This window comes from Zosterops lateralis, assembly GCF_965231275.1.
Source record: "Zosterops lateralis genome assembly, chromosome: 1".
In the NCBI taxonomy this organism is placed as follows: domain Eukaryota; kingdom Metazoa; phylum Chordata; class Aves; order Passeriformes; family Zosteropidae; genus Zosterops; species Zosterops lateralis.
The window spans coordinates 140409474-140434310 of NC_139762.1; the positions used below are offsets into that span (position 1 = coordinate 140409474).

General features: G+C 36.7%; 1 protein-coding gene across 6 annotated transcripts in view; it reads right to left on the minus strand.

Moving 5' to 3' along the window:
• Positions 1-1905: 1905 nt before the first annotated feature.
• Positions 1906-24837, minus strand: part of EFR3A (EFR3 homolog A) — a 79730-nt gene continuing 56798 nt past the window's right edge. For 3 of the 6 annotated variants that reach the window (XM_083875031.1, XM_083875030.1, XM_083875035.1), the window contains 11 exons: positions 23912-24084; positions 23415-23490; positions 20623-20784; positions 19254-19385; positions 18703-18770; positions 17377-17504; positions 11076-11164; positions 7939-7987; positions 6765-6868; positions 6110-6159; positions 1906-3083 (listed from right to left, as the gene is read on the minus strand). In XM_083875031.1, the coding sequence (XP_083731157.1) occupies positions 2966-3083; positions 6110-6159; positions 6765-6868; positions 7939-7987; positions 11076-11164; positions 17377-17504; positions 18703-18770; positions 19254-19385; positions 20623-20784; positions 23415-23490; positions 23912-24084 (1149 nt within the window). In that variant the 3' untranslated portion in view covers positions 1906-2965. Of the gene's footprint in view, positions 4926-6109; positions 6160-6764; positions 6869-7938; positions 7988-11075; positions 11165-17376; positions 17505-18702; positions 18771-19253; positions 19386-20622; positions 20785-23414; positions 23491-23911; positions 24085-24837 lie in introns of all 6 variants that reach the window. The other 3 variants (XM_083875033.1, XM_083875032.1, XM_083875034.1) reach the window with 2 other exon arrangements.

The window sequence follows — 24837 nt, forward strand, 5'->3', positions numbered from 1 at the left end:
ATCAGCACTAGTGAAAAAAACCAACAGAACAAAATTACTTTCTTTAAGGAAAGGAAAAGAGGTCAGATAAGTGATGTGAGAAATTCTATTTTCAGACAAGGTATTAATTAACTCTCCCTTTATGCTGTACAGAAAAATAACATCTCAGCACTGAAGCTAAATGCTAAAACTGAAAAATGCCCATTTTTGTCCTCTGCTGAGGATGAGATCTGCATTACACTGCAATTTTTATCAACTTTTATTATAGGGATGAAAAATTATTTTACATTTCACAGAACTTATAAATAAATATTGCAGTGAGAGAGTGAGACAAATAATGAGCTGAAATGTGGAAAACTGGCCTATAAACAGGCCAATGAATTGCACTGCAGAGTAACAATAACATCATCTCTTTGACAAGTGTGGTGCTGCTGCTCTGAACACTCCACCTTAAAATAAAATCCCATTCCTTTCTGCTAATTATTACTACCTTTATGTTTATGCAAACATTCACTCAATGATGCTGAATTTTCTGACTGCAGAGAAACAGATGGATCATATAATCAATCACATAAAAGAGAAATAACATAATAAATATGTTGTTGTTCAGGCAATGCTGTCATTAATTCCTTTGAGATTTTTTTCCCCAGTATCTCTTATTTCAGGAAGAGTTTAACACCCAGGTTGTGCCTAATTACTGCCACATGAATTGTGTTGATAAAGTGAAGTCTTAAATAATCTAGTAATGATTAGCTACATTTAGTCATAATCAGTGATCAGTGCTAAAATAATTTTAAAAATGACAGATCAAAAAGAAACATTGAGCATAGCTTTTTTCCTTCTTCTCTCATTCTCATAATCACTTTATACAATATTTTTCACAGATTTGGGGCATAGTTGGCCAAAACCTAGCTATTTCCCAAAAGCAAACAACTAATTTATTAACTACTAATCTACAAGTATTTCAAATATTTTAACTTTTTAAGCATTGAATTCTTTGCCTGTCCCATGAGCAGGGACACCCTTCGTTATACAAGGTTGTTCAAAACTTCTTCCAACCCGGGCATGAACACTTCCAGGGATGGGGCATCCACAGCTTCTCTGGGCAGCCTGTTCCAGTGCCTCACCACCCTCACAGGAAAGAATTTCTTCCTAACATTTAATGTAAACCTACTCTTTCAGTTTGAAGCCATTCCTCCTTGTCTTATCATGCATGCCCTTGCTCAAAGTCCCTCTTCAGCTCTCCTGAATCATCTTCGGGTACTACAAAGGTCTCCCCAGAGCCATGGGAAATCCAGGATGTTCCTCTAGGATGAACAGCCCCAGCTGAGTCTGTCTCCACAACAGAGATGCTCCAGCCCCTTGTCAACTTTGTGGCTTCCTCTGGACAAGCCAACATCTTTCTTGTTTTGGGATCTCCAGAGCTAGATGCAGGACCTCAGCTGGGGTCTCACGAGGGCAGGGCAGAGGGGGACAATCCCCTCCCTCACCTGCTGCCCATGGGGCATTGGGTGCAGCCCAGGACATGTCTGGTTTCTGGGCTGCCAGAGAACATTGCTGGGACACGTTGAGTTTCTCACCCATCAAGACCCTCAAGTCTCTCCCCATGGCTGCTCCTAATCTATTTTTCTCCCAGTCTGTGTTTGTGCTTGTGATTGCCCTGACCTCAGCTGCAGGACCTTGCACTTGGCCTTGTTGAACCTCATGAGATTCTCACAGCCCCACCTTTCAAGCCTGTCCAGGTTTAATAGTAAATAAATGCAGTAGTTTAATAATGATGCAATGCTGTAATATCTGAAAACAAACAAACAAACAAACAAACAAAAAAAGGTGTGTAAACTAAAGGGTATTTTAAATGCTAAAAACTTAGTAACTGACATATAAATTGTGAGCAATAAAAAATTAACAGACACCTTAAAAAAGATGATTTTTTAAATTCTGGTTTATTTTATTGCTTAAATATAGATTGCACAGTGTGTTCTTACATTTATTGAAACTGGTTCATTACGTACAGTACAGAATATATGACCATTGGAACAACAGACAAATTAGCCCTACTCTGATTTTGGACAACAGGCTATTTCTACCTTTTAAAATTACCATGAATTTAATTTATCTTAAAGTGACTCACTACCAAAAACTATATTTTTTCCAAGATGACATAATAGGAAAGAGAACCCCAAGCAACAGCTGGAATACATTTAAACTGGGTACCAATTATAACCATTAAGACAGTGCTCAGTGTGTTGCAGATAACACAGGGCCAGTTTGCATAAGGAGCTTTTAAGTTCTGCAGCTTGTCTGAAGAACATGAGGAGATAAGTGAAACAAAGCAGCTTTGTACTGTATAACAAACAGCATTCTTAATTCTTTTGGTTTCATTCATTGGCTCATATAACAATAACTACCAAAACAATACATTTTACAGTCACTCCCATCTCCCATGTGTCTAGAAAGGCCAGAGTGAACCGATCAACTTACAGAGTCCCTGAATTTCCATTAAGGAAGAAACTAAGAATCATGTGAACACACAGAGTGTTACAAGCTCTTCACTCCCTCACTACACCTGCACAACACCTGCATTTCCCAAACTGAACATTGGAAACATGGAAACCTACCATCACCATAAAGGAAAAATACTTCATCAACAGAACAGAAAATGAAATGCTGAATCTAGTTTTTTCACATGCAGCATTCATGCAACAGAATTCAGTCACAGAAACAATCCTGTATTTACAGCACAGTCTCCATACTGCACAAGTGCAAACAGAAGTACATTCTTTACTACTTAGACTCCTTCTTTTTGTACAAAAGTGCTGAGTGATATTCTTAAAAAATTGACAGAGTGGGTAAGTGTTTTACATTGTATCCCTTGGTAATTTTTTAAAAAATTACACTCTTTATACAGGCCAAAAAAATAATAGTCTTACCTTAAAAAAAAGTAAAAAAAAAAAAAAAGTGAAAACTAAAAGCTAAAGAGTCCTATTTATGTGTAGACTGTGGTCTGATCAGGCTGATACGCTGCAGCAGTAAAAATCACAACGGAATGCTGTAGATAAGGGGCTGTTTCGTCATCCACTAACAGCTGTGATTGCACTGTTAAACTGAAAAGAAGGTCTCAATTACCTTTTGAGCTTTGTGAATGCCTTCTGAAAGTCTCAGCATGTCATCTCATAGGTTTAAGTAGCTGATATTTCTCTGATGTCATGCCACATCAGGCTTTTAAATGAAGTCCAGTAGAATACTGTTCTACGGTTCAAAAAATTTTAAATCCTTTTTACAGTGGGTTTCCAAATGCTCCAGTCAGCAAATTGGCAGGGCTAATAATCCTTTAGATCTTAAGTTATGCAATCAAAAATTAATTTAGATTGGGACTTCTGAAAGTCATCTAAACCAAGTTCCTGCTCAAAGCAGGGTTAACTGAAGTTAGGTTACTGTTCATGTTCACTGTTCATCCAAATCATTCAACTAAATGTCTACATTTATTATAGATATTTGAGAGCATTTGTTCATATTTGCACTGCCCCAGTCAGATTCAGACAGATTAAGGGACTTTAAACTTACTATTCATGGCATCAATAAATGCTGTTTTCTTTTTTTGCTAATGATTTAGCGAGTCAAAGAATCTTGACAATTATAACCAAATGTCCATGATTTACTCTATCAGTTTTACTTTATTTACATTTGAATAGTATATGCTCAGATACATAAACCTATGAAAGTTACCTTAAAGGTTTGAGAAATGAAACAAAAACAAACACAGAGATGCATCTCTAAAAATGCTTTTGCTTGAAAATATATGTAATAAATTCTTGATCTCTAAATGGTTTGAGTTTTCTTTCATTTTCTAAAATATCACTAAAAAGCTGTTATAAACTACAGAGAAATGTCTCATAGAATATAGTTTCAGTATTTATGATTCAAAATGCCCTCAGTTTATTTTCCGCTATACTAAATATATCTCTCCTGTATTTATACTAAAGCAGACAGTAAAATACTACAGTGTTTTCAAAAGTACAGTTTGTAAACCATACATCTTAAGACATGAAATATATTGCACAATTCCGTGCATCAAGAGGAGATTTTTCCTCTCTTATGCAAAGCTTGACATTAAACTTTTAGCAAGAAACACAGGACATATACTGGATGTATCTATCTAAAAAGCATGTTATGTGATGCATCAAAATATACTTAACAAGTGTCCATTAATTCATTCACTGTATTTGAACACGTGTAAGCTATTGGTTTTTTCCATCTACTCCAAACCAAATAAGTTGAGTAGCTATGACAGCATGAACAAGAGGGAACTCAGGTAGTGCTCCACTGGTTACATTGAATGAGATGAAGCAAGTCAAAAGCATTCTAGTTTGACATAGAACTGAGGTGGGGAGGAGTAAAAAAAACACAACCAACCAACAAACCAAAAAATAAAAATAAAAATAAACAAACAACCAAACCAACAAAAAAACCCAAACAAAAAAAAAGGCTTTAATAGGTTTTTCAGTTACAATATCACAAATTAAAGGAATTTGAAGCTATACAAATTCCTACAGTAACTGAAATATTTACCTATGTGGCAAGACAAATTTTAAATTTGACTTTTACATGTACTCAAATAGGAAAATGAAGAAACATGGTCTGTGAAAAACTTAACTCAAAATATATTACAGAATAAAACAATTCAAGACAGCTTCATGAATTTGGCTAAAGTAATCTGTATTTGGTTCATGTCCATCATTATATTAAAGTTAGATACAATAAACAATAAAATTTGAAAACTCATCTTGTTCTTTCTATTGTACTCTACTCTAAATAATGTCCAGCAGACTTCAGAAGACACTTAATACACACAAAGATCTGGAAACTTCATCTCATAGACTGGAACAGAATGGTAATGAGCATGTCCAGAAGTAATGGTCATCGTTCCTGAGGGGCTAGGCGGAGGACTGTGTGAGAAGCACAACCAATATACAGAATTTATAGTTATATGGATTGCTTTTTTATAACTTTACACACACAGGCGAGAAACAAGAGTAAACTACCCCCCCATATATACATATATATACCAACAGCATATCATAAAATACCAACAGCATTTTATCCTAGTCCTGAAATTCTAACAAAATTATCATGCCCTGAGGATTTTTATATTCTCGTCTATATCATCGATTTCCCTGATATTACAGAACTATCAAAATGCATCTTACTGCTAATAAATACAATTTTCCTCCATAATGATGTGCACAACTCTCTATAATAACACCATGTACTACTTGAGGTGCTCAAAACCCAATTACTTTCTCATAATCTTGCAGTATGCTGCAATACTATTGATAGACACAGAGATACTGTAAGACACAATGACATGGCTTCTGGATATTCTCCATGATCAAGAAGATTCAAAGTAATAAGAAAACTGAAGGGATGAAAAGTATTATTTTTCATTGTGCTGGTTTTGGCTTTGGATTTTTTTTTTTTTTTTTTTTACAGTAGCTGGTATAGGGCTGTGTTTTGGATTTGTCCTGGAAACAGCGTTGGTAACTCAGGGATGTCTTTGTTACCGCTGAGCAGAGCTTACACAGAGTCAAGGTCTTTTCTGCTCCTCACACTGCCAGGCTGCAGGGGGCCAGGAAGTTGGGAGGGGACACAGATGGGACAGCTGACCCCAGCTGACCCATAGGATACCCCATATCATACAGTGTCACTGTAAGCAGTAACCGCTTTAAGGGAAGAAGTAGGAAAAACCAGACACTCGGCGTGATTTGCCTCCCCAAAAAGCCCTGCTTAGCTGCAGATGGCTGAACTCCTGCCTGCCTATGGGAAGTGAATGAGTTTCTTATATTGCTTTGCTAGTATGTGTGATTTTTGCTTTACCTATTAAATTTTTCTTGTCTCAACACATGGTTTTTCTCACTTTTACCCCTCTAATTCTCTTCCTCATCCTGCTGAGGAGGGTTAAGCCAGTGGCTACATGGGGCCTATCAGGATTAAACCACAACATTCAGTTAAGGCAATTATTTTCTTCCTATTACATGTGTTTGAGAACACTATGACATAACCATCTCAAAATAGCCACAATTGTTTTATAAGTAATTTTTCAATTACAATATTCTTTTTGCTTAAGGCTTACCGGATGGTGAGTTCCAGTATCTGTGCCAGTCTATCGTGAAGCATATTTGCCTAGAGGAAAAAAATTAAAATTGAATTATTACCTCCCAGATATTGAACTGAGCTACAATGGGTGTGCCAGGCCATACTCATGTGAGTGTGTTCCACACTGCCACATGTAAATCTAGGCAACATTTCTTAATTTCCTTTCTCACTGCTGCAAGGATTCTGAGCCTTAAAGATGTATTTGAGATGAAGTGAGCCTGTCCTTGAGCGCCAAGGATTATACAACAAATTCTTCTTTTGCAGACAGGAGTTTAACAAACCTGAAATACATTTAGTTATTTAAAATACATAGTGGGTTAAATGCTGTTCCAGTTATCCCAGAATGAAACAGGAACGGACTATGAACCTGGATTTCAAAGACAGCAAGGAAAATATTAAGGTGAAGAATGTACCAGTTATCCATTACCTTCCAAATGGTCTTGGAAAAAACAAAACCACACTTCATATTACTGGAATCTCCCAGCATTGATATCAGTGTAGACAAAACAAAGAACTGAACTTCTAAAGAAGTAAAAGCAGCAGTGACACATCAACTGAAATCACCTTCAGTCAGCACAGCCCACTAATGCCTACACTGATACTCTCAGTGCCAACATTTTGCAGAAACTCACTTTGGTTTCACATTGAGCTGCAATTTCTTCAAACGGAGCCTTCTGGAACTTTTCAATCACAAGACGCCTTTTTTCCTTCTCCTGTTCTTCAAGTCCATTGTTATCTTAAAAGAATAATGGGAAGGAAAATAAGGACAAATGCAATCTTTGCCTATGAAGTACAAGAGATATCAAATGCGCACTGCAGAAGCGAACAAGGATTGTGCTTGAAGGGATGCAACCATTCTCAAGTGAGCTGTCATCGGGCATTGCTCCTAAAGTAAAAGGCAGATAATATTTCAAGGAGATGGTTTGAGGACCCAATTTTCCCCCTTTCTCACTAAGTCTTTAATTACAACATTCAGGCTCCCTTTTGCTTTACTGCCTGCAGTTCTTGCTTACTGCACACAGGTTCAGATTCCAGAGGAAACAAGAATCTCCCAGTGTCATGCTGACAGGTGGCCAGAGTTTTCTAACACAGTTTGGGAAAAGCCAGTTCAACCTCCATGAGCTAACTGAACTTACAAAGCAGCTGGGACTTTACAGCATCTAATGAATTTAAGCACCTCAGGGATTAGGCACACTTGGAATACTTTCAGATTAAATTCATGTTTAGAATGTGTCTACTGTTCTAAACATCGATTTAATCCATATTTTAAACAGGATTTTGGTAGACCGCAAAGCATTAATTAGCAATTACTTATAGTATTATGAAATAAGGAATCTGGATAATTCTGTGTTCTCATAGCCAGGTCACTTGTCAGAAAAATATTCTTTTAAAAAATCTTAGCATTTTAAAATCCACAATGTGTAATTAACAACCTATTTTTTGAATGCACTGAAGATCTGAAAATCTTAATACATAAAAAATGCTCAAGTTACTCCATAAGTAAGCACTCAGTGTAACTTGAATATCTCACATTTATAGCTTTGTCTGTATAGCAAATGTAATAGATGACAGGCATTTCCAGATGCTTTTCATTCAATCCCATTAACTTCTGAAAATGAATTCACTAACATTATCAAGATACAATTTCAGAGATTTAGAAATAAATAACTGAAGTTCTAAATAAATTTACTAGCTGAAAAGCAACAAAAGTAACATTTTATGTTATTCTGGCCTCTCCTTTTTCTTCAGCAATTCCATAGTAATCAAGAACTATGCTGCACAAACACAAACTGTAATAAATCTTACCAATGGCTTTCTTCAAAGCTTCAAAGGTTATTTCTTCAGTATTATCAATCTAAACACATAGAAATAAAACTCCTTAATCATCACATATAACATATAAGCTTCTAAAAATGAAGGAATATGATAAACACAGAAGGCCAAAACAGCCAGAACTTTTCTGCCTTACAAGTCTCTAATATCTTTATTTGGACTTTCTGTGGCAGGCAACAGATCACTAATTCACTAAGAAATTAGTGAGGAAATTTTTATCAAATGAGATCAAGGAACACTTTCCAAATTGCAGTCAAGATGCTCTAGGGCAACAATACTTTATAAATGGATTTGGATTTTGGCAGAAGAGTCCTTTAGGTCAGGAATAAGCCGCAGTGTTTCTATACTGTAAAATGACAGTACTGGATTTAGAGAGCTTTTGCCAGTAACATCAACTGCTTCCTGAGAGTCACTGAGCTGCCAGCAATGTGATGCTAAAATAGGAGATGACAGTGGAGTGCAGAGTGGAAAATGGTTACTGCTTTAGACTAACTTTGTACCATGATGGATCCAAAGAATTTGGTGCTTACATCATAAACACTGGAATTAAAGGGCTCTTCATAACAAGCTACGTCTGATGCCCTGAGAAAATTTGTTCATCTACTGATATGAATATCTATTTTCTGCTGCAGATGTACTTCACCAGGAATTGCATGAGGATGCAATATTACCAAAGTGTTTCAATTCATTATAGACTAGTTTCTATACCAGTAAATATATTTATAGTGAAGCCACCCTTATGGCACTAGGGGAGAATTCTTAAATGGCATAACAGTCTTCACCTGAACATAACACGGTTTTCTTGGCTTGAACTTCCCCACTTCAATCCTTCCAACAGGCAGCGTTATTATTTTTCCTGATAAACACTAACTCTTTCTTAATTCATTAGCTTGAACTACTGTTAAGGGAAAAGGAAGTAACTCTCATATAAAAAGGAAGCAGCTATTTCATAAGCTGCAGCTGTAAATGATATTTTTCTAACAGGTTTTATTTAATAAGCATGTATTCTCTACCTCTGAATAAATAAAATTAATAAATAAACAGTGAAACACCTTTTTTTTTCAAATATTCATGGATATGGCTACAGATCAAGAGTATTCAGGTTCTGAAATCACTTTATATACAACTCACATTTGGTAGATGTTAATTATTTATGGCTGCCTTTCATAGTACTAGTTAACCTCCATATGAGTTCCTGATATTATCCAGCATTATACATGGTTATTAACATCACAGAGGCATTACCTGCATTTCCAAGTACTTTCATCTTACAAATGGAGATAACTATGGAATAACTCACCTTCCTGAACAGGTTAGACTTGGCAGTACAAAAAATTTTGCATCCACTGACAGAAGAACTTCATTTGTATTGTTTATAATAACAGCTATTTTATGGATAAACACTCTTCTATCTCAGGGCAGACATTATACCATTCATCATTATGTCCTAAAACTTCCATTAATTAAGGAGGTAATCCTCTCAATCATAAAGATTACGCTTGTTTTTTTGCAGTTTAAGTCTACTAATGTTTATGGATTGCTATACTGACTAATCTACACAGCAAGAAAACCAGATTTCATGTAGAGGTATGAAGACGCAGTCAGCTAACTGGAAAATACTGTTTTCTCCTTTGCCTTGTAAACAAACCTCATAAAGCAAGTAAAGGAGGATATTTGCTTCCTGTGTTCCTGATTAATAAAATTCTTGTTTTTAAGAGATAAAAAGTAATCAATTATCCAAGACACTGGACCACGTAAGGACCACAGTCAGCTGAGAACCCATAGAAAGATTTTGTCTACAACCACTACATCCATTTCAAAAAGGTCCATTTCAATATCAGCATAAAAACTGGAAATCTGAAATTGCAACTTCTCTCATTTCATTCTACTTTCAAGGAAGTTGCTCAATTATATGTAACCACATATAATGTGTGATTTTAAAAAAGAATACTAAAGTCAAACAGCCTCAGTCCTGTGAAGAGCATTTACCTGCTTCAGAAATCTAAAGATCTGATTGTCTCACTTATTTCTCAAACACTTTTTTATTCTTTCTCATGAACTTTTATCTGTATCCTTGTTAAAGCACCTAAGCAAGAAATGAACACTGAAGATCATCTGATCATCAGCACAAAGCAGAAAGGAATAGTAATAGTAATAATAATAATAAAATACATCATTTCTGTCTAAAGTAAAGCTTGCTCCTTTGCTATAGCTTAATACTGATTTTTTTAACTAACACTCAGCTTGACTCAGTCCACACATTTTGCTTCATGTCTCCAGGCAGTTTGTGCTTGAAGTTCTCAAATGCAGAAATCATCTGTACCTCATCTGAGGTACAAACACCTCAATTTCAACAGCTAATCTCCATTGCAGCCAGCAGAATATAGTTAATAAAAATCAGCAGAACCTTGCAAAATATTCAGTAGAAGTAGAAATTTATTTTAAGAAATACTTCAAATGAAGCATCAGTCGATGTGGGATAATTTTAATTATAATGCAGCCTTCCAAAGGGATAATTAGCATCAGCTCCTGTACCCTACATATGAACTTTCTGTTACTACTTTATCCTTCCTGTGACTTTAACATGCTGCATGCCAAACTCTTCTGGAGGGGAACAGTGTCACTAGTGCCCACAGCCTGCCCAGTCTTCACCTGTCCCACTCAGAGACTGCAGGTCTCCCACCAGGCTTCTGTTTCTCTAGGCTTGTATCACACAGCCCCAGGTTGTTAAATAAGTCTCTCTAATACTTCAAATGATACAGGGATACAGAAATTCACTGTATCCCTCAGAAGGCAAAGAAAACATTTTAGAATATTTACTCATAAAATATCAGTTGTTCAGCATGTAAACAACTGTATTGCTACACCATAATCTGCAGTGCTATCTGTAAAAACTGTAGAGACAAAATACTTGACTCTTTTATACAATAAGATCACCAGTGTCCGTGACAACAGATTTCTGCAAACATGTAACTTAAAAAATCAACCCCTTGAAGTATTTAACATTGCTAGAATAATCAGATATCCAACTTCCTGGGAAAACTTCACTTGCATATACCCACTTCCGTCCACTCAAGATGCTGCTTTAAAATAATCTGTGGTTCTCATACCTTATCCTCTGTGCCATTTCCAGACAGAATATCCACCTGAATCGACACTGTGTCCACCATACTCTTCCTCCTGGAGAGTCTGTCCTCATCTAGCAGAAGGAGAAATTATCGCACTTTTTGCATAACACTCTCAAAACATGATCAGTCAAATTTCTACTCATCAGATGCAGATTAATTTCCATATGCCTGTTTAACTCAAGATCATCTATTTTATCATCTGAATTGTGAAAAATTATACATTTAGAGTTACTGCTTTAAATTACTAAATATGAGGAAAAACAACTTTTTATAGGCCCTCCCTCCTCTCATTTCAAATATTTTCAACTTCCCCTTGAAAGTCCAGAATTTTAAAAATTGAAGTCTTATTCAAATGAATAATAAATAACCTAGCACATGATGACACATAACTGTAAAATCCTTTACAAAAGCCTGAACTTGTTTTTTGGTTATGAAATTGGAATTTCACAAACAAATTGAAATTAAGGTCTTAATTTTGAGGTATTTAAGAGCTTCTTGGAAGATGATTCATTGACAGAAGAAACAAAGATTTCTGAATGGAAATGAACAACAATCCTTCTTTATTCTTGTTGCTACAAGTACCATATTCAGCAAGTCTAAAAATTTACTGGGTGAAAAAAATTCTCTCCATTTCTCACTTCCTACAAATATTTTAGCAGGTCCAGCTGGCCTAAAAAGTTGTCAGAATAAGACCAACTGTGCTGATACTTAAAGAAGCATAACAATTTAATTAATGCATAAGGAGATTATGATCAAATGATCCATCAGTTGATGGAATCTCCTGTGACTGCAGTCCTAGGACAATGCATCACCAGTGTCTTCTCATTTTTGACATTTAATAGATTAACAAAAGATTTAATGAAAAGTAAAAATACATTTTAAGACTTTTCACGAGGATCCTCTGATAAACAGACACTTGAGTGGCCTGACTTTTGTGTATCTCATTTATAAAACCATGAATTGCAATGTCACATTTTAGATTTTAGACATGATCAAGCCATTTGGACCTTGCTATCATTATTTGATGACTTGCACTGCACAGTTAGAAACAGCTACAGGCACTTGATACTAAAAAAAGGAGAAGGACTGTAAAACTCTCCCATGACAAAGTAATTTATGCTGGTTCTTCTGCAACTTTTGTTTAAACCACTTCTAGCCAAGCAAAGAGCTTTTGCAGTGCAAATATTGAGCATGAACAAACAGAACTCATTCCAGCAGAGCTGAACATGCTCAGCTTTTAAAAACCAAGAAATAACTTTCAGAAGTCACATAAATGAAATGTCATTTTAAGATCAAGAGGCAGTGAAAGAACAAGATTAGTGAAAAGCACCTGAATTTTACTAATATTTGCCAGATTGTCAGAGACCCTGAGCATTTGAAATGGCATTCTGAAGGATTTACTGAATTTATAATCCCTGATGGCTCACTGGAACATGACCCAGTACATTCTAAATCTCATGAAAGCTCCTCAGCCCCAGGAGAAAACACCCAACAAAATCACATCTCTGCTGCCATCTTGCTGCTCTCTCTATAACTGACACATAAACACCAGGAAATACATTTTAGGCGCTACTTTGGATAGAATTCATTTTTGTAATGGATGCTCCACTACACTTGCATATGCAATATGCCCATTTATCTTTAATTTCAACATATTAAATGGGTAAAAAAATTTGCGAGAATTACTATATTTTCTCTTTTAAGATACAGTGTTCATGCACACACATGAGAGAGCCCAGGGGCTTGAGGACAGTGATAGAGCCCCAAGACCACTGCCTCAGCTCCTGCCAAGGCTGTCCCAGAAGCCCTGGCCCCACTGCCCAGGGGCAATGGGAGAGCTCTGGGTGTGACCTCACTGACTGATGCAGGATTCATCACTTCTGACAAGGGACAATGGCTTTAAACTAAAAGAGGGTAGATTTAGATTAGTTATCAGGAAGAAATTCTTTCCCATGAGGGTGGTGAGGCACTGGTACAGGTTGCCCAAAGAAGCTGTGGCTGCCCCATCCCCGGCAGCTTTCAAGGCCAGGTTGAATGGGGCTTGGAACAAGATGCCCTTTAAGGTGCCTCATTTTCTGGTTGAGGGACTCTATTCCTTGTGCAGTCATTATCCTGAATGGTGAGTGACTAAGATGAATCACCTTTGAACAACTGAGAGCTTCTTCCAACTTTCTACAGGTTTTTGTCATGTCACTCAAGGAGGTAATTAGTACCATCACAAAAATGATACCTATGGCTCTACCGCCTGCTCAGGAAAACAAAACAGGAAACTACCATTTGGTAGAGTAGAAAACCATGAGTAAACACAACAGCAAACCCCACAGCAGCTAACATTGCTACAGGCATGTCAAGGAGAGAAACAAACAAACAAAAAAAGCATAAGGAAACACTAAATCCACTAAATACAACACAGTTTCTGGCCTAAAGGTCTTTAGGCCTTCTAAAAGCAAGTTTTGACTGCACATCCTATAGGGAGACACCACAGGCAGGAGAGCAGGCTGACCTACAGCTCATTTTTACCTTTCGACTTGTGTTTGCATTTATGAGGTTTTTTGCCTGATGGGAATAGAGTTGAATTAAATATATATATATATGTATAGACAAAAAAATATTGAAAGTCTTTTAAATTGTTTTCTCCCTCCCTCAAGTAAGAAAAGTATAAAACTTCACAAAAATGAATGTCTTTCTAGTTGTTAAAAGTATCAAGACATGAAACAAAGACAAGACCACAAAATTATGTCTTTAAGTCAATGTTAAGCATCATATCACTGATATCTGGAAATAGCAGAAATAGATAGGATGAAATATTTACTGGCTTTTTGGATTCAACCCTTGGTTTCACAGGAATATACAAAAAATGGATTTTTTTTAATAAAGATTAATGATCTTTTTTGAAACACTACATTCTAACATTCTAACATTAATAGCAGAAATCCAAGATTTCACTGCAGTAAAAGTGAAAAGCTTAAGAATTCCAAAATATTCACTTGGTCTTGATTTAGTTAAATGAAAAGCTTGGGGAACTCGATATCCCACAGGATCAGAGATTAATGAACTTAACTAGCTATGGCAACAAGGAACAAGTTTTGGTTGCTCTTCTTTATAAAAAAATTACAAAATCCCCAAAGCCATCTGATTCACATATGCTAAGACTCCGGATTAAATTTGGCAATTTCTCATCACCTGCAGAGGCAGATAATCACACACTTTCAGCTAAACTCAATTAATGCTGATGTCAGAACTTACGTCTCTTCCTGTGTGGGGATGCATTTTTAGCAAAGTATACGAGAAAACTTTAGTGAGGGCATTTGGGTACAAATATATCTGAGTTTCTAAAAGAGGCTTAACATAAATTTCAAGCCAGGCTATCTTCCTCACTCCACTGTCATTCACTCAAAGCCTGTAACATTTCCTCACTTGCTGCCCACCTCTTCTGCCAATGGTAAAATGTAACATTAACTGTTTTTTTAGATGACAGAAGAAGTATAGGAACATTATCCTTTTTAGAAGAAAACAACCAGCAACAAAAAACACACCGTGGCTGTGCTGGAACATTTCACTCATGTGTCTGCTTGCATGTGGGACAAAACCACACCTGTTTTCTGGAGAACTTGATTCCTCCCACAGTAACTATCCAAAAGAGATACTCAAGAGCGGGCAGCAATGTTTCTGAACCAGACTGCAAGAGCAACATATCTGGCATTCACTTTGGTTCTTTCTATGTGTGAGCTAGAGAATACAGATGCTAGATACTTTAAAAAGGCCATGCCTTGGGCTGGGGTATCCCCATGTCTCTTACAATAGCAACCAGTTATATACAGCCACAAAATATACATGGTTAAGAATCAATTCTTCAATTTTTTTTAGTAAATTGCTCAATTGGCTGTTGAAAATGCATTAAAAAGCCAAGAGCACACAAATGTCACATACTAGCTAATCCTTGTCACATTATTGACTCAGTCTGTCCAGCATGAACTCTCAAACCTTCCTCAGGCAACACTTTATTTCCACTGTGTGCTGGTTTTGCACGGAAGTGATTTATTTTGAAGAAAACTTCTGACAAAACCAATCAGCTATTAGGGTTAAATACTGACATCTGGTGAAGCCACTAGAAAGGTGACACATCTCTGTGAACTCGCAAGTTAAAACCAGAGGAACACAGAGAAGAAGTTCTCTTTTCTTCTGGAGTGAGAAGAGGTAACAAGCGGGTCCGGCTCCCTCCTTACCGTGGGGGCCGGCGCCCGGCTTGGGACCGGGCCCCTTCCCGGGAAGACTGCCGGGTCCCAGGTTAGGGCCAGACCCCTTCTCAGGGATGCTGCCGGGTGCCGTGTTGTGGCCGGGGAGGAGGGAGAGCCCCGTCCCGGCGGGCTCAGGCTCGGGCCCAGCCGCTGTGCCCATCCTGCCGCTGTGCTGGGCCCCCATGGCGGCCCCGGGAGGGCTGGGCTGGGGCTGAAGCGGTTGCCAGGTAGATCAAAGGGGGGGAAGCCCCCCCGAGAGCGGCTCTTGGAGGGTTCTTCAGTACAAACAGCTCCAGGCCCTCCCAGCGCAGCTTTTGAGGATTCCTTCACTATAAATAGGTCCGGCCTGCGCTGCCCAGGCACCTGGCTGAGGAGGAGGAGGCAGCCACGCCAGAGATCACCGGGCTGGGACAAGGGCGGCTCTGCAGCTGAGAACTGAGAGCAGACAGAACCCCCGAGATCCTGCCCCTGCCCCAGCCCCAGCACAGCCTCATTTTACCACCTTCAGCCACTGCCCCGGAAAAAGACCATCATGACCCTCTGCAGACCTGGGATATAAACTCTTTCCTTGATAGATTAAACTTGCAAAGCACTAATCTCTCTTACGCAGAGAGACAATATAAATATACATGTAGAGAGACAATATAAAGATAACAAAGTGAGTGAAAGAGGAGTTTAGTCTTAGATGGAAAGAGAGTGAGAAGATGCCTTGGTTTTAGGCTGAAATTCTTCCATGAAGCCATGGTAATGGACTGTAATATGCTAAAATATCTTTTAAGTAATGGAAAATATGTATGGGGAGATGAAAAAAATGTTCAGATTACAGATATAAGCAAAGGCATTTGTGGTGGACTAAGTAAATACTGAAACAGCTGTGATTTTATGAGAAGCTTGAACAGAGAGAGAAATGAGATGAAGATGATCTCCCCCCAAAATGAGAAAATATTTCTGTTCCTAGAGATGAAAAAAACCTTTGCCTTTTAACTGATCTTTAAAATGGTACCACATGAGTTTACATGGCTCAATACAGCTGTGGGAAGGCTGTGTGATATGGGAGGGACTTCACAACTGCAGATTCTTGGGCAGCTGCTTTGTGAGAATTAGAAGCCACAAGAGAACTCTTCTTTCTTGTGGGGAAGTTTCCATAGCAGACAAAAGGAGACTTCTCTCTCTACAAGAACTGATGAAAGACTATTTTATATGTGAGAAACTGACCTAAGGTTCCAAGTGTTGTCTTTATACGTTGTCAGTAAGAAAAAAAAAGAAGTTGTTGGAGGAGAGGGGAGTGTTTTGAAAGGCTTATTCTGATTCTTATAATTTTTTTTCTCTGGTAGTTTTGTTAATAAACCTCTCTTTACACCCTTTTAAGTCTTAAGCCTGCTTTGCTTTTCTCCTAATCCTATCTCACAGCAGAAAAAGAATAAATAATTCTACTGAGCACTCAAACCACTATGCTAATTGGTGCATTGGCTGGGAAACAGAAATAGGCAAACTTGAAACCACTACAGGAATTGGTGTATCTGCCTGGTTTTGAGCTGAAACCATCACACACTGTTACCTGACACTAAGCTTGCATAGGTATCTAAGAGAGGAAAACATCTCATTCTTGCTTAAATTAACATCTGCTCATTGAGAATTTAACTAAGGCAGCACAAGACCATATGAAGTATCTTTCAACCAATGTTTACATGAAAAGGGTAAATTAAGATGACTTGTCTATTCCTTCCGCATTTTCTAGATCAAATCAGCACAGCTATTCTTTTGAAGCAAAGACTTCATTAAAAAGAGTCAAAGTGGCTTCTAGGAGTTTCTGCCTCACTTCCATTTTTTAAGGTAAAAAAAATCTTAAAAGGACAAATAGTTGAAACTTCTTAGCAATAATACAGTAGCTAATGAGAAAAAAAAACCAACACCTTGAGTAGACAAAATGATCTGATCAGGTTTTGTTGGCAAGCAGTAACATTACATTTCATTGGCACACAACACATCAGGAAAACATTCTTAATAACTGATACAAAATGGTGTTGCTACTAATCACCACTTACCTGTTACCTGGGGCACATATGGAACTGACAATCTTTCCACGTTGTATCCACTGCCTCCTAATGATTCTGCAATCTTGTTCGTCAGGAAAAATAAATCTTTTTCATCCTTCTCTAAGGATTTTGGAAGACTGTCAAAACATATATTTGAAGTTATTGTCTACCAATAGATATTTGTTGGTTAAGTAAAATATTTTTCTAATGCCTGTGAGCAACCAAGAAGCATCAATGGTAATGATTTGATGGAAATAAAGCTTAGTCAGTTTTTCAGGAATGAATATACACCTAAAATTAGTCCATTGAAAACCTTTGCAGTATTTTAGATTACTTTAACACTTCTTGTTTATCTGAAATATACTCTTATTCTGCTACATCTTGAGAGAATATGATCTCTGTTAAATAATAATTTAAAAAATCCTGCATAGCAACAGTAATACTAATAATAATTTATTAATTGTAATATTTGTCCTTTGCCAGCAGTGTGCTCTTGTGGCAAAAAAGACTGAGGGTATGCTGGGCTGCATCAGGAGGAGCACATCAGGAGGTTGAGGGAGGAGATCCTTGTTGCCCTTTATTCAGCTCCAGAAGGCCACACCTGGAGTTCTGAGTCAGGACTGGGCTAGCCAGGACATGCAGGGAGCCCACCACAGGCAGATTATGAGGCTGGAGCACCTCTTCAATGAAGACTGAGAGAGCTGGGCCAGTTCAGCATGGGGAGGAGGTGAATCTCAAAGGTGTGTTACAGCTCCCTTAAGGGAAGGAGGATGGAAAGGCCTCAGGACTAGGCACCTCTCAGTGCAGCTTTGTGACAGAACCAGAGGCAATGAGCACAAACTGACACACAGAAGGTTTTGTTTGAACATCAAGAAACACTTTTTTGTGCCAAGGTGAACGTGATCAACCACTGCCGCAGGTTACCCAGAGAGGTTGTGGAATCTCCATCCTTGGAGATATTCCAAAGCATCTGGATGTGGTTGTGCACAGCCTGTTGTAGGTGACCCTGCTTAAGCGGGGAGCTTGGACCAGATGACCTGAGATCCCTTCCAGCCTCACCCATTCTGTGATTCAGTGAAAATTTATTTTGCTGTGTTAGCACACTGAGTATATTATTGTGCATAAATGCCTCTGACTATAATAAAAAAGTCTGAAACCTGATTTTTTTAATCTGTAAGTGTACATGCTTTTAATGCTTGGGTTTCTCTTGACTGTCCAGAACACCATAAAGCCTCTGATTTTTTTTTTTTACATATGGAACATTTTTCAATGATGTATGATTTTAATGATCAGTGGATTTCACTGTCCACTAATTCCCATTTTGTATCTACTTACTCGCATTTGTCTTTGAAAATTGTTTCTGGTAGAAAATAAGCTGCTTCCACACTTCTGGTTTCAATGACCTGAAAAAAACCCCCAAGTCAAATAGTACAAATGGAGTAGTTCCATAGCTGTTTTCTTCAATAACTAACCTTTGTTAACATCCACCTCAACACAAATAAGACAACTGAGATTTTTTTTTAACCAGGGAAGGAGACTGTGGCTCTCACTGTTTAGACTAAAAATCTGGTTCTCATGGTCTTGTGCACGTCAATACTGTTTTACTAAAGACAGTAGGGCTGTAAAGTCCTATACCAGATGGAGACTTGGCCCTTTATATATGGTACCATACGCAAAATAAAAATGCTATACCTTGAGAGATTATTTTGTTTATAATTTTGAGTCAGCATATAATACCATGAGAGACTGAAGATCAAGAAAAAGGTCAGTAGACACAAATATGGGAGATCAACATCACAAGCAAGTACCTGACACAAGTTATTTACTGATTTTACTGTAGACTGTGTATTATTCTAAATGACCTGAATTATTTAACCACGTGTTACCTTGCTGACATGCTGACAAAAGGCGGGAACTGCAATCATCTGACTCAGGAAGTTTAGATATGCTGCAACCAATGCCATGACACCACAACGATTAAACATTGGGAGATTATCCTCATTGATGATGGCAATGTCCTGAAATATAAAAGGTAGAATTATGTTTTCCAAAGTTAGCAGGCTCTCCTGAATATACAGAAGTCAAAATTATCATTGGCGACACTACCTGACATACCATGTTTATTTGCTGTTACTTAGCATTTGGTATCTCTCATCATAAAATTCTAATCTTTTAGCTCACTCCTGAAGTAGGAATTTATTGATCTGAAGTTAGAGACCTTAAAAGATTCAACCATTATAAAGAGAAATAAATTTACTCAACTCAAAATTTTGTTTCTCAGACAGGAAGTACAGGTTAATGACTGGTTGTCTCTTGTCCTGACCACCTGTTGATCATAACATTTTCTCAGGAAAATCAGAAACAGCAGTTTGATAATAAAGATCACCAGTGTGAATCAGATACAGCACAACAGAGGGAATTATTTAATGCATATTAACACTTCTATGTTTATGCAGATTGCATTATTTTTGCTCTGGTAAAACTCCTAATGTAATTTCTATCAAGTAAGGATTTGGTTCAATGACATATTTTAAAATTAAGGATGCACACTGCATTTCAGATGCTTTATAATGCAGCTGTATATTTGGGAATAAGGTTAATGACACAGTGAACTGGGAATACCAGGCCTGATTTCATCAGATTTCCAGGGCACATGTTAGCACTACTTTATTTTTGATTTAAACACAGATAGACTTAGTAATTTATCCAGTTTCCCTGAGGACTGTATGCAAGTGTGAGTTAATATTTGAACTTATTAAGGAAATGTTAAAGAATAAAGCCTAAGACACTAACAGAATTTTACTCTAAGGTAAGATTAAATAGCCTGGTTTAGTAACTATTCCCAACCAACCAATTATACAGATTAGAATACAGAATATTATATACATATATATTATATATTTTTCATCCTGTGTGCAGACAGGTCCATACATTTTATACAGAACACAAGATCATGGGTTGAAAGAACACTCTGGCAATCTGCTAATGAGTATCAGTGATGCTAAGAAATGTTTCAACAAATTTCCACATCTGCTGTTTTTCCTGAACAGCACATGCTGTGGAAGTTTGTTCCAAAACTGATCAGATGAAGTTTCCCCATCAGTAAGTGGCACATACAAAGTGCACTTCCTTAGTGACCAATCAAGTTCAGACAGAATGATGAGATTTCCAATTTGAAGCTGAATATCCAAACCCCCCAAGTTTCTCCAATTACACACATAAATTGTCTGTCAATGAACCCAGCCCAAGCCATACCTGCAAGGCAATAGCCAATCGAATGAGGTCAATAACCACTTCTTCATTGGCCAGTTCAATCGTGGTAAGAGCTAGCGATGTAAACAGGAGTTCAAAATTTTTCTGGACGTTGTCTTCTTCTTTGCAGCCTAAGTAGATGTGTCTGTACAACTGCTGACCATGCTATAAAAGACATAAAAGGAGAAATGGGTATAAAATAATAGACTAATTTAGGTTAGAAAGGATATTTGAAGGTCCTCTAGTCCAACTCTCTACTCCAAACAGGGCCAACTTTGATGTCAGATCAATTGAAATAGAGAATTTTAAAAAATAAAATGGATAAAATACATGTGTATACATATATACACCAACAAATACATGATTAATCAAGTAGACCTCAAATTTCTAACAACAGCTTCTTTATAAATATGGCACTGTTCTATTTTATGCACAAATGTACAGATAGAGAAGATGATACAGAGAATTGCATGATTACTGCACAGTATCAGATGTTGAAATTCATTTCCTATTGAAACATTAGAAAAAAATATTTGCCCATTTATGAAAAGGAGAAACTAAAACGTAATCCTGAAATGTTCTCAAGAACCTTTGAGTAACTGGTGAACTCCAAGTCTTACCCTTGTGAAGACATCAAATTTGTTTAAGCAACTCTCCTCAAACAGCAAACCAAGAAAAAATCCTGCTAGAAGGTGTTTGAGAAGGTGAGCAGGGATCATTTACTAACATGTGTAGGGAGGCTGCAGCTCTAGTGAAGAACACATGTCATTTAATGAAATACTCTCTACTTCAAAAGTGACCTTCTTCTCCTTGTAAGACTGTGCCTAACCAAATCTCTGTAAAGAAACTATCACCTCAACACAAAAGAAGAATGCCATCACAAGAAACACAGGATAAGCAGCAGGTGTTGTATGGAACACAGAGCTCAGTACCACCCCAGCATTCTTAATCTGTGGAGGATAGAAGTCTGTAACAGCTGACACAAATGATTTTCAAGATCTAAAGACTGACTCTGGACATATTAATTCAGCTCTGGAAGGAGGAAAAAAAGTGATTTTCAACCTCCCTTTTTCAAATAGGACATATTTGCTTAAGAAATAATGATGACATTGTTGGTCTTTTCATTACTTCTAAAATCAAAGAGTTGTTCAAATACATTCTGTATTTAGAAAAGAGGGAAACAGAGCTTTGTTATTAGAAAAGCACAGAAGCTACTACAAAATAAAGTTTAGCTGTTTCAAGACCCAGGATATTTGGAAAATAAAAGTAATTAATTTTTTATCCCACTGATAAAGAATTGCACTCAAATAGGAAAATAAATTATGTGGATTTTCTTAATATATATCTTTCTAGAAGACTGGAAAATGCAAGAAGTTAAATATTTCCCTTCAAAGTAAGGGTAGATATACACTGAGCAAGTGGTCTGAGAATGAAGAGTTTGGTGCCTATGTTTGGTTCCATTCCACCTGGGTATGATACACAATTGCCTCAGGATCCCCATGTAAAATCAAACCAGCCTTAATGGTTGTCCTGATATTAATGAACTTCTGGAGATGCCTCATCCCTTTCCTTTGATTATGCAGAGCACCTGGGAAGAACAGGCTGGTAACCTGCACACCTACACCAGGTGAGTAACATTACACCTATGATATGCACCTGAAAGAGTACCACACAGATAATCGTTGACTTACTTCATTTCCCAGGGTTAATATATTTTTTAGAAACCTGTATGATCTTTTCTTTACCTGTGAACAATCTCTTTTCCTCTTCTACCCTTTTTTTCGGATCGATATTAACAATTCAAATATTTATTTTGCCAGCTACAATTTTAATCTAGCAAAATGCATCTTAACAAACTACTTTAAATCATAAATATTAAATTAATGAACTAAAATTTAATTCAAAATTTAAAAGACGCATTACTAATAATTACCAACATTGGACTACTTTTTATAACTGTATTATTGCAGTTGTACATGTACTGGAAAGAATATTAACTGGACTAACTTAGCAAGAACATTTATCTTGCAGTATTATTTGAATGCTGTACAACTCTACTTTGCATATTATTATATATGCAGTATTTTGGCCTACTTCACTATTTTCTGTTGTTTGTTTACATACCTACACAGATAAACCACAGTCAGGAATGACAAAGCGCAGAAACAGCTTTATGCATTTCTACTGTAAGCACTTTCACTCCATGTAAGTATCATCTAAAAAAATCTGGTTTTCTTTAGAACTATATCTACTGAGAAGTCATATATATGTATACCTGGTAGAAAGGTATATGTATATCTGGTACAAAGTCCTGTGAAAACAATCTTTTAGGAAGATAACTGTTTTGTACAAAGTTAACTTTCTTTCTTAGACACCTTTACCAAAAACAAGACAGAAGTCCTTGTACCACAACTATAAAAAGATTTCTAAATACCAAATTGTCTAAAAATACAGCAAAAATAAAAGCCATACAAGTGAAAAACTGCTACTGAGCAAAAATAAAATGCTGCATAGGGATCTAACAACAGGGGGATCTTTCCAGAATCATGGTTTTGACAAATGCTGTTCTAATTTCATGCATATAAAGGTTTTAACTGAAGACATAAATCAAAATTTTATTGCATGGAATAATTTATCAAGTATCTAGAGCACTTCAACACTGAAATCACTGTAACTTGATTACAATAATTTGAAACTGATCTTTGTGACTTGTTGCAAAACCACAGCTGTAGAAGAAAAGCAAAACCACTGGTTCAGTTATTTCCAGAGAGAAAAGTGATGTTTCATCCTATTACCTTTTTCATGAAGCTCACATCTTGCCTTGAAATCTTGTCTCGTTTTATCTTTAGATCAGAAACATCTGGTATTATTCTACAAATGAAAGAAACATGTTTTAGAAAGGAAAAACAACAGGAACTATTCAAACAGATCTTGACCCAATTCTCATTTTAATTACATCCATGCTTAACAAGGATATTCAAATTTTAGTTGAAGAGGGAGAACCAGAAAGATAATTATGACAATCATGTAATTTTTTATCTACATAAAATAAAAAAATAAAATTCTGTCTTCTACACAGCTAAACTATGATATTTGTAATAGTTTTTTAAGGTACTGTGCTCTGAGGCTTACCTGTAAAACACTTGCAATGAATAAATGATACCGAGCACTGTGCAGTTACCAAAACAATACATTAATAATTCATATTAGTAAAAACATTTAAAAATCAACAGTGCTTGTCATCCAGGTAATGAACTGGAATTTCAAGTAGGCAATAAATAAAAAGCACTACCTTATCCCTCTCAGCTTGGCTCTGTTGTCGTGTCGATCAATGAGGTTGTGCAGGATTTCCAGGACCAGCTGCCTCAGCTCAGAGTCCTCCATGAGGGAAGGAGACAGCAATGGGTCCAGAAAGGGGGCAGGAAGTGCATTACTTATCGTTGTGCCTTTGTATCCTGAAGTCACCTGTTCATTGTTGGAAATAAAATTAATGTGTCATTACTGCATTATAAAAATTAACTGCACCAGACACTTTTTAGTGGATTTGCTTTGGCATCTGCAAGGTGGATTCAAATTGAAGCATTGTATTAATTTTGAAAATTCCTGACCTCAGTATGAATTTGGAAGGACTTTAGCATACATTTTCAAATTAGGTTCCTCATGCTAAAAGGATTTTTCAGATGCACTTCAAATCAAAAAATAAAGGTATGATTTATGATTTTTTTTTTTTAATATGGCCCATGAAAAGTTGCAGGGCATAAATTGAGGATGATAGATGATAGTCAATAATTACAATAGAGATTTTTCCATTTCAGGTTATGAGCTGTTCCCATATGGTAGAGCAAGCTCACGTGAAATAAAAAATGAGAAATCAGGGCCTATATGTACCCTTTAAAGATTTATGGACACTACTTTATTGCAAAACATGAAGTAAGCAAATATCACTTTCTCAGAAATCTGGTACCATAGCATTATTTTAAAAATTAATACTACATCTGATCTGTCTCATTCAATTACTTTTAATCAAAGCCAACTCTGCAGGTACACAAAGAATAAAAACTTCTACCTAACTATTAATTCAAATTTTAATTAGCTGAACATCTACAGTATTTGGAAATATTTAAAATTTACCATCCCTTAAAATGGTGGTTACAGAATACTACAATCTCAAAATATATTATTAAGCATATATAACTTGTTGAGAATGAGAGGAGCAAA